At 44.7% G+C, this 20,279-nt stretch overlaps 1 protein-coding gene across 1 annotated transcript; it reads left to right on the top strand.

Annotated features, from left to right (window-relative positions):
• The first annotated feature begins 3,649 nt into the window (after nt 1–3,649).
• LOC123147354 (protein NRT1/ PTR FAMILY 6.3) lies at nt 3,650–9,975 on the top strand. The gene is made up of 3 exons (XM_044566585.1): nt 3,650–4,200; nt 4,711–5,309; nt 8,808–9,975. The coding sequence occupies exons 1-3, from the start codon at nt 3,853–3,855 to the stop codon at nt 9,670–9,672; spliced, it is 1,812 nt and encodes a 603-aa protein (XP_044422520.1). The 5' UTR covers nt 3,650–3,852; the 3' UTR covers nt 9,673–9,975.
• The last annotated feature ends 10,304 nt before the right edge of the window (nt 9,976–20,279 follow it).

Raw genomic sequence — 20,279 nt, 5'->3', positions numbered from 1 at the left:
CTATGTCATGTTCAAGTATGAACTATCCAGCTCATTTTCACCAATACCAACAACAAACTTACAGAACATGACTTAGGCTACCGCTAAGCCCGTTGTAATTAATAATTCTATCCTTTTTTAATCTGTCAGTTTGCTACCGTGCTACTCTTCTCATTGAAGATATCACTAGCGATGCTGTCATTTTATTTCCATTTTCTATTTTTGGTGGTTGATAACCTTGTAGTAGTTAACATGCCTTTCCATGTACTTACGCAAGGCCACAATGGGCAATGTTGTTGTTTGTCGTTGAGGTTAGCTGCATCCCATGTCTTTTAGTATTTTACATCATTCGTGCAATTTCAGTTTAGCTTGTAACATTTGCTTGATTCTTGTAGGTACACATGTCAACGCCACTGATCCATTCTTCGACCTGGATGAACACCTCGCCTCCGCCGCTGCCAACTTGGGGCGGGCTCTGGCCGAGATGAAGTGCTCCAGCAACTACCCTTCAGGATTTACCAAGTATGAACTGGCCAGTTCAATCTTACCAATACCAGTTGCAATGGTTATGTTTTGTACGGTTGATGTATTAAGCATGTTATAGTAAAAATGCCTAACCCGTCCTATTTTCTCTACCTTTTATAGGTAACTGGATCATTCTCTGCTCTATCAGTACTTGCCTTGCGATGTTTAACTCTATCAATTTCAATTTTATCAGTACCCGTTTGGTTGGCTATACTAGGTTGTCTGTAGTGAAACGTGTATTGTTTATTTCAATACTGCACACTGTGTGATGTTCAAGTATGAACTGTCTAGCTCATTTCACCAATACCAACAACAAACTTACAATACTTGACTTAGGTTGCTATTAAGCCTGTTATAGTAAACAGTTCTATCCATTTTATTTAATTCGTCCCTTTGCTACCATTCTACTCTTCGCAACGAAGATATCACTAAAGATGTTGTTGTTTTATTTCCATTTTTATTTTTGGTGGATGTTAACCCTGTTGTAATTAACATGCCTTTCCATGTACTTCCACAGGGCCACAATGAGCGATATTGTTGTTTGCCGTCAAGGTTAGCTGCATCACATATCTTATAGTATTTTACATCATTTATGCAATTATAGTTTAGCTTGTAACATTTACTTGCTTTTTGTAGTTACACATGTTAGTGGCACTGATCCACGCTTCGACCCGGAAGAACACCTCGCCTCCGACGCCGCATACTTTGGGCGGACTCTGGCCTAGATGAAGTACCCCAGCAACTACCCATCAAGATTTACCAAGTATGAACTGACCAGTTCAATTTTACCAATACCAGTTGCAATGGCTATGTTCTATATGATTGATGTATTAAGCATGTTGTCGTAAACACGCCTAACCTGTTTTAACTATTTTCCCTATCTTTTTATAGGCAACTGTGCCATTCTCTACTTTAGCAGCACTTGCCTTGCGATGCTTAACTCTGTCAGTTTCAATTTTATCAGTACTAGTTTCAATGTCTATACCAGGTTGTCTGTAGTTAAATGTGTCTTATTTATTTCAGTACTGCACACTGTATGATGTTCAAGTATGAACTGTCCAGCTCAATTTCACCAATATTAGTTACAAACTTACAATACTTGAATTAGGTTGTTGTTAAACTTGTCGTAGTACACAGTTCCATCCCTTTTTAATCCATCCCTTTGCTACTATGCTACTCTTCGCAATAAAGATATCACTACAGATGCTGTCGTTCTATTACCATTTGCTATTTTTGGTGGATGTTAACCTTGTTGTAGTTAACATTGTCTTTCCATGTACTTACGCAGGTCCACAATGGGCGATGTTGTTTGCCATCCAGATTAGCCGCATCCCATGTCTTGTACTCTCTTCATTCCAAAATATAAGTTTTTTTAGAGATTCCAATATAGACTACATACGAAGCAAAATGACTGAATCTATATTCTAAACTATGTCTATATATATCCGTATGTAGTTCATATTGAAATATCTAAAAAGACTTGTATTTAGGAACGAAGGGAGTAGTATTGTACATCACTTGTGCAATTGTAGTTTAGCTTCTATCATTTACTAGTTACCTATAAATGATGTAAAATAATAGAAACTAAACTGCAATTGTACAAAAATAAAACGGTGCATATATGGAGCGTGTGTGTGATAGTAATATCTATCGCACACAGTTATGAAATGGACACATTGACGATAGAAGAGGCAACACATAGATTTTACAGTTTTTAACTCCATGCGATAACATACCTATTACAAACATATTCGTAGATTAAATGTTTGTGATATCCATATTTTCTACACGAGTATAGCCGCGTAATCGTTTGGGATATCTCTCCGATCAGACGTAACATCAGGGCCTAACGTGTGGGATAGGCCATGACTTCTCATACGTTTACTGTACGGAAATTGTCAGTAGTCGCTCGCCTATCGCCGACGGTTTCTAGATCGTGTGGGAAGGACCCCCTATCACGCACACAGGCAAGACGGCGGTTTAAAACTCTGTCGCGAAAAGGTGATAAACCGCTTGTATAGCACGTAATGGTACTAGTGTGAACACGCAACCCCTCCGTTGGCGCGTCGAGGCCATGGACGCACCACGGGTGTTGTTCGGCGCAAACATGGTGCGCCGTGCCCACCGTGTGAGGCAGCGGGCACGGGAGGCGACGGCGGCCCTCGCGGCGGTGGACGTCGGCGAGGTAGAGTTGCATTCTTCGACGCCCCGTATGGTGCACCAATCCGGGCACCGCAACCGTGTCGTGGTGGATGTCGTCGGCTCGTCGCAGGACGGTTCCATCGTCAATCTGACGTCCACCGGCACCGCCCGGGTTCCGCGCTCCGACGAGGAAGAGTAGGGCATGGGAGACGGCGGCACCTTGAGTCCCGTGAGTCGGCCGTGTCACATGTCCTACTTTACCTTGACGGCGACCGGACCAACACTCTAGGGAGCACAGCTGGCCGCCGGACATGTGCACGGTAGAACCAAGGGAGTTCCGCTTTGATTAGGTATCATATTGTATGTATGTAATAATATGGATTCGAGGTTTCTAGTTTGAGGTATCCGGTTGTAGAATCAAATATTTAAGACTTGACCGGTCACTGTCGGTCGCGTCCGCGGGCGTTTGAGGGGTTCGATTTGCCAAGCCCGGCTGTAGATGCTCTTATATTTTAAAACAGAGGGAGTATGGAAGTATTAAAAAAATACCAACGACGCAGCAAAGCGCGTCCAACTCTTGTGCTGGTTGATGGGTTCATTTATAAATCTGCTAGTTGATGTGATCATTTATAAAGAGAGTTTTACCTCTATTTCTTTGTGGTAATTTGATTTGAATTTGAACCTTATGTTGGTCGATTACTTTCATCTACCCTTGTGCGACCGGCGGACGTGTGCGTGCGCTGCGACTGCGATAGGCGATAGGCGATAGGCATGGCCGTGTAGTGTGGAGAAGCCGGCGGCCGGTTGCCGCCCAGCGATATCAACCATCCACGTACCCCCACAACCCCAACAAAACCAAACCAATTGCCCTTCCCTTATCCTCCCACGGAAGGGAAGGGAAGGAGCCGCAACCGCCCTTATCTCAGCGCAGATAATTTAGATTAGATCATTCTTATTATTGCATACGTATAATATAATCACCCTCGTCCAGAGGAGAGGAGAGGAGAGTCCCCAGCTAAACAAATCATCTCTTTCTTCTTCCCCAAAAGGCGAAGCACGAGATTCTGCCCAGAATACCCCCGCCGTTGCCGCGCCCGCGGGTATATATACCGCGCCCGCCACCTCCAACCCGCCACACACACACCCCCATACATACATACACACCGGCCAACCCGCACCACAGATCCTCCCCGCCGGCCGGCAACGATGGTCGGCCTTCTCCCCCAGACCAATGCGGCGGCGCAGGCCGAGGTCCTCGGCGACGCGTGGGACTACCGCGGCCGCCCCGCCGCCCGGTCCACCACCGGCCGCTGGGGCGCCGCCTCCATGATCCTGGTGGCGGAGCTCAACGAGAGGCTCACCACGCTGGGGATCGCGGTCAACCTGGTCACGTACCTCACGGCCACGATGCACGTCGGCAACGCAGAGGCGGCCAACGTCGTCACAAACTTCATGGGCACCTCCTTCATGCTCTGCCTCCTCGGCGGCTTCGTCGCCGACTCCTTCCTCGGCCGCTACCTCACCATCGCCATCTTCACCGCCATCCAGGCATCCGTGAGTACTCCTCTCCTACCTTTGACTTTGCTGCTTTGCCGTCCCTCTCCCTCGCCGTGCAAGTTTTAACTGCTTGACCCCTTTTTTTCTTCCTAAATAAAAGATCCCGTTCTTTTGGTGGTAGGTTGTTAGTTAGTCTCTTCAAAACAAGAGAAATATCAATCTGTAATACGTAGTTCCTTTTTTTAACAAGTGGAACACACGTATTAACTCGATCGATATACTGCTGTGAAAAGAACGGCCACCAAACCAACACTGTTTAATCATCATGGGTCTAATATATGCTTCCAAGATCGCGTATGGGACTATGGGTCCTCCGTATGCCACAGTGGATGATTAGGACTACTACTTCATCCTCTTAATTCGGAGATCAGTAATTCGCATGAGATTAAATCTGAAATTTTCCCATGATATCTTTTTTTCTTTGCAAGGAAGAATTTTATCTCTCTCTTAAGTACAGAGTAATAGTTGCGATAGATAGTAATCCAGAAGCATCTTACGTACGTGCAGGGCGTGACGATCCTGACGATCTCAACGGCGGCGCCGGGGCTGCGGCCGCCGGCGTGCACGGCGGAGGGCGGCGGGATAGGGACCTGCTCCCGCGCTTCGGGCGCCCAGCTGGGCGTGCTGTACCTGGCGCTGTACCTGACGGCTCTGGGCACCGGCGGGCTCAAGTCGAGCGTCTCCGGCTTCGGGTCGGACCAGTTCGACGAGTCGGACCGCACCGAGAAGTCGCAGATGATGCGCTTCTTCAACTGGTTCTTCTTCTTCATCAGCCTCGGCTCCCTGCTCGCCGTCACCGTGCTCGTCTACGTCCAGGACAACCTGGGCCGGCCCTGGGGCTACGGCGCCTGCGCTGTCTCCATCGCCGCCGGGCTGGTGGTGTTCCTCGCCGGCACCCGCAGGTACCGGTTCAAGAAGCTGGCCGGGAGCCCGCTGACCCAGATCGCCGCCGTGGTCGTGGCCGCGTGGCGCAAGCGCGGCGTCCAGCTGCCCGCCGACACCTCCATGCTCTACGACATCGACGTGGGCAAGGTGGCAGCCATCGAGGGGGCCTCGACCAAGAAGAGCAAGCTCAAGGAGCGCATCCCGCACACCAAGCAGTTCCGGTAAGCTAACGAGTTACTACTTGGTGCACGCTCTCTTGCTTGCTTAACTCATTTCCTACTTACTCCAGTAGATTATTATGATAATCATGGATGACATGGGTCAAAGTTGCATGCGTGGCCTTAGAAGTCGTGAGAAATACTAGTCCAGCCAGTATAGAGACCACATATGGTACTGTTGACTGCCCCCAGCATGCTACTAGTGGACAAGAAGCTCGTAGCGTAGTGCAATAAAGAGCAGAGGAATAAGGCTGGCCAATTTAGTGTCTCTTAATCATTAAGTTGATAATTCTAAGCTCTAGTCACTTGGAATGGAAGGAATGCAAGTTGGTGTTAGATTCAGCTTTTGCACCGCAAGCCTGTCCCCTCCAAATCCGTTCATCATTTTCTCCCAACTTGGCCCTGCGTACCACGCGCCAACGGTGAATCTAGGACGAAAACGACCCATCCAGGCCCAGGCCCAGGCCCAGGCTAGGGCAGCCAGCCAAATGCTAGTACTACATTTTCTCACCCCCTAGAGAGAGACCTACTGACATGCCGGGCCGATCCACTTGCATACTGGTGTGTTTAGGGCGAGTGAGGAAAGGATAACCATGGTTGGCAGGCGACAAATGGCGAGTTTGGCAACCAGCGTACCAATACCAATAATTGCCACTATTCTATATCAATAGCGATGGTACACCGTGCCCCTGTCCCCTCCCTCTTTCCTCTCCTCTCCATCGGTCCACTGATCCTGGCTGCCCCCGTCCTGTCCTGTCCCGTGGAACCATCTGCAAGCACCCAAGCCTCCTCCCTGCAAGAATACAAGAGGTGTTGCAAGTGCGGTGTGTCATGTCATGTGCTACGTTACGGATTCAGAAACGCCTGATGGGACGCACTACATGCACCTGGACTCATGCTGGATAGTAGGAGTAGTACATACTCCTAGATAGGGATAGGCTGGCTCCTGGAGGGACGATGCTTCGGTGCCTTAAGACATCTATCTTTGTGTTCATGACATGTGGGTAGGCACCGAAGCTGCGTCCCTGCTGGAGATATGGTCATGTACGGTGGGGAAGGAGGATCGTATCGGGGTCGGGGGCTCTGCTCTCGAGCCTGGTCGGTAGGCAAAGGCAAAAACTCTCTGATTTGCCCTGATTTGACCAGACTAGTAAGTAGTTATAGGGTTTTGTGTACGAAACCTAGTCAGCATTTAGCAGACGGCCAAGAAACCGAGGACGGCTATTCCAAATGGGCCTTGTGTTTCGAGTCTACTCCGTCCTTTGCAACCGACGGCTTCTCTAACACCAATACTATACTGGAGAATTATTATTCCACAACTGTTAAGCTAGTCTCAGAGCCACACATGTCATTACCACTTATCAGCAAAAGCAGCTCTGCATTGTCACCCCATAATCAGGCACTACTCCTATATAGGAGTACTGTACAGAAATCGTAGGTCTCTGACAAGCGGAAATCAAGTCTTTTGTGCCTGACAAGCTAGGTGAATTTCACTTGGAAATGAAATATGACCTGCACAAGTCTTGAAATATTTTATGTTGTTGTTATCAAATCAAACACACACGTTTTGACCGAAACTCCTTTTGCTAATGCTCCACGCCCACGGTAGGCCAGTAGAGAGAGCTAGACGGAAATCACCTCAATTATTAGGTGGGGTGGGTGTTTCTGCAGAGGAGAGGACCGAGACGTGTGCGTACCGAAAGCTTTGCGTGATTGGGGCAGTGGAAAAACGAAAAGGCCCATCAACAAGAGAAGAAACCCCTAGACACAACACAGGAAGAAGAAGAACTAGTGGTAGTAGTGGTACGTCGTGTCTCGTGTGTACTACTCTACTAGCAGCGAAAGGAAAGTAAATTTGCCCGTTGCTTAGCCATCCCGGTGGTGCTAGCTGATGGGGACAAGAAGATCTAGGCAAACCTTTCTCGCTCACATGCGTCTGCCCTTCCTTTTTGCCATGGCTCAGTTGGAAGCTGGGATCCACGCCACATCTCTCCTGTTCACGCTCGGAAAAGCACCGGAGATCATCCCAATCCCATGGACCATACTTCATCATAGCCTCTAAAAGGACTAAACCCATGTGTTGCTTGTGGTTGCCCTCTCTCGGCAAATGGTTGTCTAGGTTGATGAAGATGATGGGGAAATTAACCAGATCCACCACCTAGTTATTCATTAATCCCACCGTTAATTAGCCGCTCCTATTAGGGCACTGTTAATTGACATATATATATATATATGATTATAAACAAACAAACGGTCCATCGCTGTTCGCTTCCTTTGCAAAAAGGCCGCGTGTCGTGTCTCACGTGTGGAGGTGGACGCTTATAATTTTTTCCCCATGCCGATCGACCTTGACACGGACAGGGTTATTTGGAGGGCTTTTTGGGGATAATGGTTTCTTGACAAGTTCCCGCCCATGATTTCAGCTCCATATATGGTGCTGACATGATTCTTTTGTTGAATACTATTATCATAATCATCACATGATTAAGCTGGCCCAGGTTCTACCTGGGGTAGCATAATCATCATGAACACACAGGTTTCCTTCCCTAAATAACTGGACAGAACATGTCTTGTGCCTGGTGATGCTAATTGGCTGTCGGTCACCTAAACCTATTTGTTTAATCCCTGTATGTTCCATAGATACATACTACCTCTCTCTTGGTTTACAGGGCGTGCGCGTACTCCTAGGTTATCAATTTGACCAACCTAATACAAGTCATATATTATAAAAAATATATCAACAACTTCGGAGTTTCTACTTTCAAAAGGTATAATTTTTGTGTTATATAGTTTACATTAGGATGATAAAATTGGCTACCTAGGTATGCGCGTAGGACTTGTAAACTGAAACGGAGGTAGTACATTCATGACCCGTTATCAAGTTCGGGTCAGAGAGATAAAACTCTGAATACTCCTACTTAGCTGTCGACGATTCCCTTCCAAAGAACTTGGTTGTTCTTCGCTTTGGACCCGTAGGTAGATGCTCGGCCTAGGATGATTTGTTGTTTTTGATCCGTGTCTCCATCCGACTGCAGAATCTTGTAGCTGTGACCACTGCTTTTAGCTTGCACTCGTTGCATCACAGGCTGTAGTGGCCAAAAGTGAAAGGAACGTCGCATGGTCTCTGTGTGTGTCAATTAAAATAAAATCCAATGCCTCATGTATGAACCGTATTTTTTCAAACTACGTACTTAGTTTTCTGATACGAAACAGCACTTGTTGCTGAAGCTAATAGTAGCAATATTTTCTTTTATGTGGTTTATTATCATGTCTGATGTGCAACTCTGAAGACACCAGCTTCTGAAACTTGTCACTAGACAACTGCTCGACTTAGCTTCTCAAATTGCTGAATTTAAACAAAGACGGTTCAATCGATTCAAGTTGATTTGATTTGCACTGTGATCCTTGTCCATTTCTTTCTTTATACTATGTAAAACTAAAGAAAAACGTATAACCGTAGTACTAGTTCTTGTTCTGATAGACCTCAACTTATCTTTGCAGTTTCTTGGACCATGCGGCGATCAACTCGGACCCCGCTGGCGAGCCGACCAAGTGGCAGCTTGCGACGCTGACGGACGTGGAGGAGGTCAAGACGGTGGCGCGGATGCTTCCGATATGGGCGACGACCATCATGTTCTGGACGGTGTACGCGCAGATGACCACCTTCTCGGTGTCGCAGGCCACCACCATGGACCGCCACATCGGCCCCTCCTTCCAGATCCCGGCGGGCTCCCTCACCGTCTTCTTCGTCGGCTCCATCCTCCTCACCGTCCCCATCTACGACCGCATCGTCGTGCCCGTATCCCGCCGCCTCAACGGCAACCCGCACGGGCTCACCCCGCTCCAGCGGATCGGCATCGGCCTCGTGCTCTCCATCCTCGCCATGACCTCCGCCGCTCTCGTAGAGGTCAAGCGCCTCCGCGTGGCTCGGGACTCCGCAGTCCCGGCGGGCGCCCCCGTGCCCATGACGGTCTTCTGGCTCATCCCGCAGTTCTTTTTTGTCGGCGCCGGCGAGGCCTTCACCTACATCGGCCAGCTCGACTTCTTCCTGCGCGAGTGCCCCAAGGGGATGAAGACCATGAGCACGGGGCTCTTCCTCAGCACGCTCTCGCTCGGATTCTTCGTCAGCTCGGCGCTCGTCACCGTCGTGCACAAGATCACGGGTGACCGCCGGCCGTGGATCGCCGACGACCTCAACAAGGGCGAGCTCTACAAGTTCTACTGGCTCCTCGCGGGGGTCTGCCTCGCCAACCTCGTCGTCTACCTCTTCGCCGCCAGGTGGTACAAGTACAAGGCCGGACGGCCCGGCGCCGACGGCAGCGTCAACGGCGTGGAGATGGCCGACGCCGAGTCGTGCCTCCACTGACTGACCACGCGACGCGCCTGTCCGTCCGTTCGTGTTTCTCAATCGGACGGCCTTGATTTCTTCGCATGTTGTACCATACATATACTAGTATTGGATGGATCGTCGCGCGGTCGTCCACGTGTGCCTACGTGTAGTATAATGGGATTAATAACTTCTTAGAGGTGGGAAATGGAAAAGCTGGCGAAAGGGTTAGCGGGGCGGGGAAAGGGTGTCGGTGACTGAATGTCGCTGCATTTTGTGAAAATTCCCGCCCAGATGTAAAATCACGCAAATGAATGAAAGAAAAAGGAAAACTTGTGCTCTTTTGGTTGACCTGGGGTTTATCATGGTCAATTTATTTTCTCATGTTAAGTTGGATGGAATTATTCTTTTTATTTTCAAAATACACTCAACTTTTTACAAATCGATTCAAAATGATGGTTTGGATGACTGTCTCTTCCATCTATATATACTAGCTGAATGCCCGTGCGTTGCCACGGAGCAGGACAATCTATATAGGAAACAATCTACCGACTTTCTATTGTAAACGGCTAATGCAAATGGTCATGCAGTTTAAGACCGCATCCCAACGAATGTCTAATCCTCACGTTGCTCTTGCAACACCATGTATTCCTTTGATATTCTTCATCCAGTCCAAGAGCTTCCTTCTCAAACGCCTGACCCTGATCTTCTCTTACGTTTCAAACTGTCTCTAGATCCACACATTGTGTTTCTTCTCCTTTTGAACTTCGCCAAATCTCCATCACGACTCTTTTTTTGTAGGTACCATCACGAGTCTCAGCAAACACATTGTGTACCGAGCATTAATATTGTCATAATGATATGATTAGTGAGGTAAAGAAAGTGTGATATAGGCTGCAATCGGTTTCACATGATGGTTGTGCACTAAGAGCCTCTGGTTAAAACATGGATAATGAATGGTTAGACATCTGACAACAACATCTCTAACTACCGTTTGGAAACGTTGACCATGATGAAAAGATGGAAACCATGTTGGGTTCTTGCCATCAATGATCAAAACATGTTAGAACAATGATGGATGGTCACGATGCTTCCTACATATTCAATCAACGCTGCCTTTTTGCATCGTACGAAAATCGTATGTGATTTATGTACGTGAAGCATATCAGTTAGTCAAACCACTTATGCTTACTTATTGCAATCATCTCAAGCATAATAATAGGCTCTGATGTGTTCACTTGTTCTTCCATACAAAAGGCTAGCGTTGCGTACAATCTTGTGTTAAGGGCTAATAATATACTTTATCAATTTTATTTTTCCTACAGGAAACATGTTGAAGTCTACCCATGACGCAACATAAAAAGACAAAAAAAGTAGAAAGAAATTTGGAGGATGTCAAGAAGTCACCTCGGCTGTAGAGCAGCAAAGGCCAAGAACCAGATTCCTCCAAAGGGAGTTTAACATTCTAAATAACTTCATAAACGAAATCTTTCGGATCCATATCTTTGGCCTAAAAAAATCTCCACTTAATTTCTTTCCAAATCTGTCTCACTGCATAAGGTCATTTTATAATGATTCATAAAGAAATCAAAATAGAATTAAACGATTGAGAAACCATGACAAGCATAAGGTCATTTTATAATAATTCAGAAAGCGCAAATACAAACGCTTACAAGCTTTATGTCATAAAGGATCACAAAGATGTATTTGAAATTTTAACTGGACTTGCCACAAATACAATAGCATATTTAGATGAAAATAGTATAAAGGATGGCACGCAATTCATTTATCTATTGCGCCAGAAAACTAACATATAGGAGCAAAAACTTCTATTCTCTGTCTTGGTTGTCGATAGGATAAGAGAATCCCCTTACCAGCAGCTGGTTGCATCGTCAGAATCTTCTTGTTTACCAATCCTGAAAATCACAACAAGGACCAAACCAATATGTCGGTGATCGACCACGAGAGGGCAACAACCACTGACCAGAGTACTTATCACTGTCAAAAGTTGTTGTGCTTCCTTGCTGAACTGAATGTTGGCGTTGTTCTTGCGAAAGCCAAACTGCTTGACTAGGAAGCATGTGTTCTTGAATGGCTCGCAGAACAGATTATGCAAAATTGCCGCGATTTATTATACTAACCTAAAAATCATATAACCAACAAGTACGAAGCCTAGCAGAAAAAGGAGACACGGTATAGCTACAAGTGTAAGGAATGTGCAGTTTTTATCTCACTACAGCAGGGAAACAGATGAGGAAGCAGATGGCCGTGCATCTGCAGGAGTAGCCTCCACCTGTCGCCGGAACCACGGCCGCTCTTCCTCTGTGATACGGCCAGGGCTAATGTGAGTGTTTCCAATGTTCTTGATACTTTTCAACAGGTCCATGGTTTAGAGGCCAGAGGTGTGTACGTAGCAAAATACATCAGATTTGAGGAGAACCACGAGCAGGAGGTTGCAACTCTAGCTGAAGATACATGCATGCATGTTGATGCCTTGCATGTCTTAGGTACAAATCAAGCAAAGAAGGATCAGCTGGATGTATGCATGTTGGTTAGCCAGAGAAACAAATTACAAGACTCCCACACGTACAAATACTATTTTGGAGGGTTCAGTTTGCATGATATTGGTGTACGTCAAGTTTCCTATTTTTTAGTAGATGATCAAGAAGTTAAGGGAAATGGTGCATATATACTATTTCTATTCTTGCCGTGCAAAGAGAAACTCAACGAAGGTGCATGCAGAACGTGGGACGCGTGGAGTCTATTTTCTTTGAAGGAAATTGGCTGGGGCCCACCAGCCATGCAGGCAGAAAATATGGCGCACTTAATTCTACAGTCGGTTTGTTAGTTATAGATATAAATAAATAACTTGCCGAGATGTAAAAGGCAAGTACTTTTCAGTTTTAGGAGAGTCCATATTTTATTTGAGTTAGAGATAGAAGGTCGGTTTGCTTTTCAAGACAAGTTAGATGGTCAGCTAGTATATAAAGCCAAGATGCGTTCAATGTAAGTGGGGTTATTTTGATAAAATAGACACGATGTGTTTTCAAGGGTAGACACCCGTATCAAGTTTTAGAGGGATCTTTAGAAAACCTCTGTGTTGCGATTTCTTTGTAGAAATTGTTTTTGCGCATGAGTATCATCGTCGAGATTGATTTTCTCGTGCTGGGCCGCAAGGTTCAAATCCTCTATTTCGTGCATATCACGTGCGCGGGCGAGAGGCTACTGCTGCTGAAGGTGGAGCGTCGTGAAAGGTTGGGCCGCAACAACGGATCGGATCTCGCTTTCGAGGTTCGGTCCACATCAGGTGGTATTCAGAGCATCAGGTTGTTCACGACACTATGGAGAAGATGGCAAGCGCATCGTTATTCAGTAAGTTAAGCTATGGATTTCAGTTGGAGGAGGAAGGTCGATGGGATGCGCTTTTTCATACTCGTGTTGTGGTGCGGGAGAGATCATGTGTCATGACAATTGACCACATGAGTTTGATCAATGCTGCAAGCATCGAGATGGTGGAGAAGCTAGATCTACCAATGACACCACGAGCACAACCATACTTGTTTCATTGGGGTCATGAAGAGCTCAGTATCACACATCAAACAAAGGTACCGTTTTTGCTGGGAAAATATTTTTGCATGGTTTTGTGTGACGTGATTCCGGCACCCATGGTTTCATGTCACTTATTGTTGGGAAAGCCATGGTACAAAGAGCACGATGTTGCGTATGATTGCCAAACACACACATATACTGTCAAGTTGGGTAAGAAGTATGACCTTGTGCCCATGGGTGAGGATCGTTTTATTGCTTGGAGGAGAGACCATCAGAAGAAGTTGAAAGAAGAGAAAGATGCAAAAAGGAATATGATCGAGGCTACTAAAATTTCTATGGTCAAGGTTCAATCCGTACATCAAAATATTAGTGCGGAGATTGAGCCGAAACCGAGGATGGTTTCGTTTCAAGGGGGAGAGGATGATACGGCCAGGGCTAATGTGAGTGTTTCCAATGTTCTTGATACTTTTCAACAGGTCCATGGTTTAGAGGCCAGAGGTGTGTACGTAGCAAAATACATCAGATTTGAGGAGAACCACGAGCAAGAGGTTGCAACTCTAGCTGAAGATACATGCATGCATGTTGATGCCTTGCATGTCTTAGGTACAAATCAAGCAAAGAAGGATCAGCTGGATGTATGCATGTTGGTTAGCCAGAGAAACAAATCACAAGACTCCCACACGTACAAATACTATTTTGGAGGGTTCAGTTTGCATGATATTGGTGTACGTCAAGTTTCCTATTTTTAGTAGATGATCAAGAAGTTAAGGGAAAGGGTGCATATATACTATTTCTATTCTTGCCGTGCAAAGAGAAACTCAACGAAGGTGCATGCAGAACGTGGGACGCGTGGAGTCTATTTTCTTTGAAGGAAATTGGCTGGGGCCCACCAGCCATGCAGGCAGAAAATATGGCGCACTTAATTCTACAGTCGGTTTGTTAGTTATAGATATAAATAAATAACTTGCCGAGATGTAAAAGGCAAGTACTTTTCAGTTTTAGGAGAGTCCATATTTTATTTGAGTTAGAGATAGAAGGTCGGTTTGCTTTTCAAGACAAGTTAGATGGTCAGCTAGTATATAAAGCCAAGATGCGTTCAATGTAAGTGGGGTTATTTTGATAAAATAGACACGATGTGTTTTCAAGGGTAGACACCCGTATCAAGTTTTAGAGGGATCTTTAGAAAACCTCTGTGTTGCGATTTCTTTGTAGAAATTGTTTTTGCGCATGAGTATCATCGTCGAGATTGATTTTCTCGTGCTGGGCCGCAAGGTTCAAATCCTCTATTTCGTGCATATCACGTGCGCGGGCGAGAGGCTACTGCTGCTGAAGGTGGAGTGTCGTGAAAGGTTGGGCCGCAACAACGGATCGGATCTCGCTGTCGAGGTTCGGTCTACATCACTCTGTGGCGCTTAGGCCAGCACCGCCACTCTTCCTCGGTGGAGAACCGGCGAGCACCGCTGATGCGCTCCTTCCTCTTTCTGCTGTATGGTTGTATCTCTCTTCCACGGAGGGGATGGAAGGCATCCCCTTCCCTAGATCCGGACGGCACGAGAGAGCGGATCGCGAGGTAGCGTGGAGAGGTGTAGGAGCGGGATGGTGGCGACGATTTTTGTCCGGAGAGAGATGGGATCGGGTGCGAGGGTTTGGGGAAGACGGGGCAGGACGCGTGCGCGCGTGTGGCGGCAGTTTTTTTCTTCGAGCGGCGAGATGGGTGGGACCGTGGGAGCGTGGGCAGGTTTCGTCGTGCGCGGGATGGACTACCCTTTTTTTTCTCCACGTGGTCGAGGGGTGGGAGGAGGTATCCATAGGGGAAGGCCTGGTTGAACCATCACGACGACGACGACGACGGCAGATCCCCTTTAATAATAGAGATAGTGGCCATGAGAAGCAGTTTCCCTCCTCAGAGGCCAGCACACCAAGGGAAGGGGGATCCAAGGATCCCACACACACCCTATCCCCTCCAAGCCAGGTCAGTGTGCAGCCTACTACTAGTGAAGGGGGCAACCACCTTGGGCTACATGAACGTAGTTTTAATACCTCCTAGTAGTCTATCAAACCGCTAATCATTAAAAAAACAATTAACCGTGTGACCCTGCAAGTTCGGTACTTGTGGAATTATTTAAATAAATCTTAGGCACATTTTTAGACTTTTTATTTACAAAAAACACACTCAATTTTTTTACAGATCGATTCAAACCGATGATATATATATATATATATATATATATATATATATATATATATATATATATATATATATATATATATATATATATATATATAGGGTCGCGCTATTCGTCACTCTGGGTGAGGAATATTTGTTCTTCACCCCCTTCTATTTTACCATCAATACATCGTAAATTTACGTTCCGTAAGTTTTGTCTTATTTCCGACGTAAAAAGGGACCATAAGAAAATAAATAATCGCCTAAAAAAATATTTTATGTTATGTAAAATTACAAACGTAAAAACATAGTCTAAAATACACATAAACTGTAAATTTTCTTGTCTTATCACCTATTTTTTTATTTTTTATGTCAAATTTTACGTAGTGAATCAATAGGAATATAACTATTTGAATTCGAAACGTAATTTAATTATGAAATGATCGTAAGATTACATCGGGTGAAGAATAACTTATTCTGCACCCTGGATGATGAATAGTAACACTATATATATATATATATATATATATATATATATATATATATATATTATATAGAGGCGGTTTGGAGGAGGGCTCCCTCCTCCTAGGGCTAGCACATCGAGGCCCACACACCCCCATCCCCTCCAAGTTATGTCGGTGTGCAGTCTACTAGCGAAGGGGCCAGCCACCTTGGGCTACAGGAACGTACTTTTAATACCTTCTCATAGTCTATCAAACCGCTAACCATTAATCGTGTGACCCTGCAAGTTTGGTACTTGTGGACATGACTCGAAACACATTTCAGTTAATAAACAACAGCGGGATCTAAACACATATATTGATTCTCACATACGCATGAACATATCTCTCAGGTGAACCTTTTATTTGTGTACAAATTCCTTTTGCTTTGCGATAATTAACAAAACCCGAGGCGGGACTTTTATCATTATCTTTGTAAAAGAACTATTTGATCACAACACCAAGTTATCCTAGTTACCACTTTTTGTTCTCTTCTGTCATTTCAGTATTTCGGTATCATGTGATCGTATCATGCTGTGTCTGACCAGATGATGATGAATACTGTAATACCAAGTGGGCCTGGAAAAGTATCTCTCCATCATCGGAGAAGCAAATTCTAGTCTTGAACTATCATGTCCCTTGACATATTTTTTGATGTACCTAAAAGTTACTGTTATGATCACTCACTTACGAGTATCGTTTGGCAACCCCAAAGTAATCATCAAGTATGAATGAAGATGCGCGACATTCGCATGGTCTAAGAATGTGAGTATACGTTAACACATGACATGATAGTCCTGATAACAAAGTTACGAAGGGATCTTGTAGTATACCATTAGTTGGGTTTGTCCAACACTATTGTACAACCAACAATGTGCTCTCGTTGTTGAATATATTCTTGTTACTTTAACAATGCAATGCATGAGCTAGTCTTAGAGGGGAAACTAAGAAACCACTTGGGATTTATATTTCCACACATGCAACTGAGTTTTTCTCTGAATTTTACTTTAAAGAAACATTGCAATTATAGCATTAAAGTAAACGTTAACCATGAACATAGAAATAAAGCAATACTTTATTATTGCCTTCAGGGCATATTTCCAACATCTGTCTCTCTCTCTCTCTGTGTGTGTGTGTGTCTCCCTAACCCCCCTCTCTTGATCTCAAATGCATTATATTTACAAGAAGGCCCTAACACTCCAGTAGCTTCCTCGTGAACTAGTCGTCATTGTAGTTGTTGTTGGTAGTGGCAATGAGGAGGAGGAACCCTGCAAGAGGTTGTTGATGCTCTTGATCTCCTCCCTGTGGTCACCATCACCATTTCTTGGCGTGGCGTTCACCAATGCCACCACAGTGCCAACTCCTTCATGTATAATAGAGAAAAAAATAGAAATATCTATCTCGGAATGAATATTGTTTGTTATTCCATGTATTTCACAAACTTCATCAAGTAAAGGTAGAGAATTCATGTTGGCAACAAAGAGAAGATCTAATTCTAGAAACAAAAAAAATCTTTTTTTGAGAAAACACAATGGGGAAAACCCCCATTGTTACTCTATTTTCATTAATAATGGCGAAATAGTTACATATGGTTGTACAGGTTGAAGACCAAAAAATAAAGATATACAAGTAATCTAGCCATGATAGTGTTCCCTCTTTCAAGCTAGGTTTGGCTTTCTTTATGATGGTATCAAAGTGCTCCTTGAAGCGGGCAATGCAGTACTCCATGTTCTTGGTCCTGTTATCAAAAACTATTATGTTCCTGTGTTTCCATAGACTCCAACGCCCTGCTATTAGGCATTCTTTGGAACATTGGATGTTATTTCTTCTTTTCCCATCCATGAACATTTATGTGAGGTCATAATCAGTGTTCCATTGGAATCCAATAGCTAACGAGAAGTTCTGACTGAAATCACAACTAAAGAATTGGTGCATTAGCTGCTCATTTGGTTCATGCCCACATAATACTCATCTATCAGTCTCAATGTGGAAGTTCTTCCTCAAAAGAAGGTCTGATAACCCACAAGTATAGGGGATCGCGACAGTCTTCGAGGGTAGTATCTCACCCAAATTTGTTGATCCGACACAAGGGGAGCCAAAGAATATTTATGAGCCTTAGCAGTTGAGTTGTCAATTCAACCACACCTGAGAAATAATATTTCTGCAGCAAAGTGTTTAGTAGCAAAGTAGTCTGATAGTTTTGATAGTAGCAGTAATAGTAACAGGGACCGTAACACAAGCAGTTTGTGATGATTGTAACAGCAGCAACAGTAGTAACTTAGCAAAGATCAATATGAGAAAAAGCATAGGCATTGGATCATCGATGGATATTTATGTTGGATGACATTCATCATATAATAGTCACAACCTAGAGCGATACACAATAGCTCCAATTCATCAATTCAATGTAGGCATGTATTCCGTATATAGTCATACGTACTTATAATAAGAACTTGCATGGCATCTTTTGTCCTATCCTCCCCTGGCAGCGGGTTGCTACGTCTTGAGCTTGCGTTGGTTTTCCCCGAAGAGGAAGGGATGATGCAGCAGAGTAGCGTAAGTATTTCCCTCAGTTTTTGAGAACCAAGGTATCAATCCAGTAGGAGCCCACGCTCAAGTCCCTCGTACCTGCACAAAGCGATAGCTACTCGCAACCAACGCGATTAGGGGTTGTCAAGCCCTTCACGGTCACTTACGAGAGTGAGATCTGATAGACCCCATCTTGTGGGTTCTGATAGATATAATATTTTTGGTATTTTTGGTATAAAGATGCAAAGTAAAAAGTAAAAGCAAAGTAAAAAAGCAAAACAAGATTAAAGTGATGGAGATTGATATGATGAGAATAGACCCGGGGGCCATAGGTTTCACTAGTGGGTTCTCTCAAGAGCATAAGTATTCTATGGTGGGTGAACAAATTACTGTTGAGTAATTGACAGAATTGAGCATAGTTATGAGAATATCTAGGCATGATCATGTAAATAGGCATCACGTCCGTGACAAGTAGATCGAAACGATTCTTCATCTACTACTATTACTCCACTCATCAACCGCTATCCAGCATGCATCTAGAGTATTAAGTTAAAAACAGAGTAACGCCTTAAGCAAGATGACATGATGTAGAGAGATAAATTCATGCCATATGAAATAAACCCCATCTTGTTATCCTCGATGGCAACGATACAATACGTGCCTTGCTGCCCCTTCTGTCACTGGGTAAGGACACCGCAAGATCGAACCCAAAGCTAAGCACTTCTCCCATGGCAAGAACTACCAATCTAGTTGGCCAAACCAAACGAATAATTCGAAGAGACTTGCACATATAACCAATCATACATAAAAGAATTCAGAGAAGATTCAAATATTATTCATAGATAGACTTGATCATAAACCCACAATTCATCGGTCGAGGGGCTAGGATGATGTAGAAGCCCTCCGTGATGATGGCCCTCTTCCGACGAAGCTCCGGAATAGGCCCCAAGATGGGATCTCGTGAATACAGAAAGTTGCGGCGGTGGAATTAGGTTTTTGGCTCCTATTCTAATCGTTTGGGGGTACGTGTGTATATATAGGAGGAAGAAGTACGCCGAAGGAGCAACGAGGGGCCCACGAGGCAGGGGGCGCGCCCTAGAGGGGGGGCGCCCCCACCCTCGTGACCGCCTCTGTTGTTCCTTGGAGCAGGGTCCAAGTCTCCTGGATCACGTTCGATGAGAAAATCACGTTCCCGAAGATTTTATTCTGTTTGGACTCCGTTTGATATTTCATTTATCCGAAACACTGAAATAGGCAAAAACAGCAATTCTGGGCTGGGCCTCCGGTTAATAGGTTAGTCCCAAAAATAATATAAAAGTGGAAAATAAAGCCCAATATAGTCCAAAACAGTAGATAATATAGCATGGAGCAATCAAAAATTATAGATACGTTGGAGACGTATCAGGCATCCCCAAGCTTAATTCCTGCTCATCCTCGAGTAGGTAAATGATAAAAAGAGAAATTTTGATGCGGAGTGCTACTTGGCATAATTTCAATGTAAATCTTCTTAATTGTGGTATGAATATTCAGATTAGAAAGATTCAAGACAAAAGTTTATATTGACATAAAAAATAATAATACTTCAAGCATACTAACAAAGCAATTATGTCTTCTCAAAATAGCATGGCCAAAGAAAGTTATCCCTACAAAATCATATAGTCTGGCTATGATCCATCTTCACCACATAAAGTATTTAAATCATGCACAACCCTGATGACAAGCCAAGCAATTGTTTCATACTCTAACTTTTTCAAAACTTTTTCAATCTTCACGCAATACATGAGCGTGAGCCATGTATATAGCACTATAGGTGGAATAGAATGGTGGTTGTGGAGAAGACAAAAAGGAGGGGAAGATAGTCTCACATCAATTAGGCATATCAACGGGCTATGGAGATGCCC

This window comes from Triticum aestivum, chromosome 7A, assembly GCF_018294505.1.
Source record: "Triticum aestivum cultivar Chinese Spring chromosome 7A, IWGSC CS RefSeq v2.1, whole genome shotgun sequence".
In the NCBI taxonomy this organism is placed as follows: domain Eukaryota; kingdom Viridiplantae; phylum Streptophyta; class Magnoliopsida; order Poales; family Poaceae; genus Triticum; species Triticum aestivum.
This window is presented reverse-complemented; position numbering and strand designations above follow the sequence as displayed.

What these genes read in the sequence shown, in the direction of transcription:
- LOC123147354 (XM_044566585.1), top strand. Translation starts at nt 3,853, where the DNA reads ATGGTCGGCCTTCTCCCCCAGACCAATGCGGCGGCGCAGGCCGAGGTC. An exon ending in TCACCGCCATCCAGGCATCC is followed by an intron (nt 4,201 to 4,710) that starts GTGAGTACTCCT and finishes ACGTACGTGCAG; the next exon opens with GGCGTGACGATCCTGACGAT. An exon ending in CCGCACACCAAGCAGTTCCG is followed by an intron (nt 5,310 to 8,807) that starts GTAAGCTAACGA and finishes TTATCTTTGCAG; the next exon opens with TTTCTTGGACCATGCGGCGA.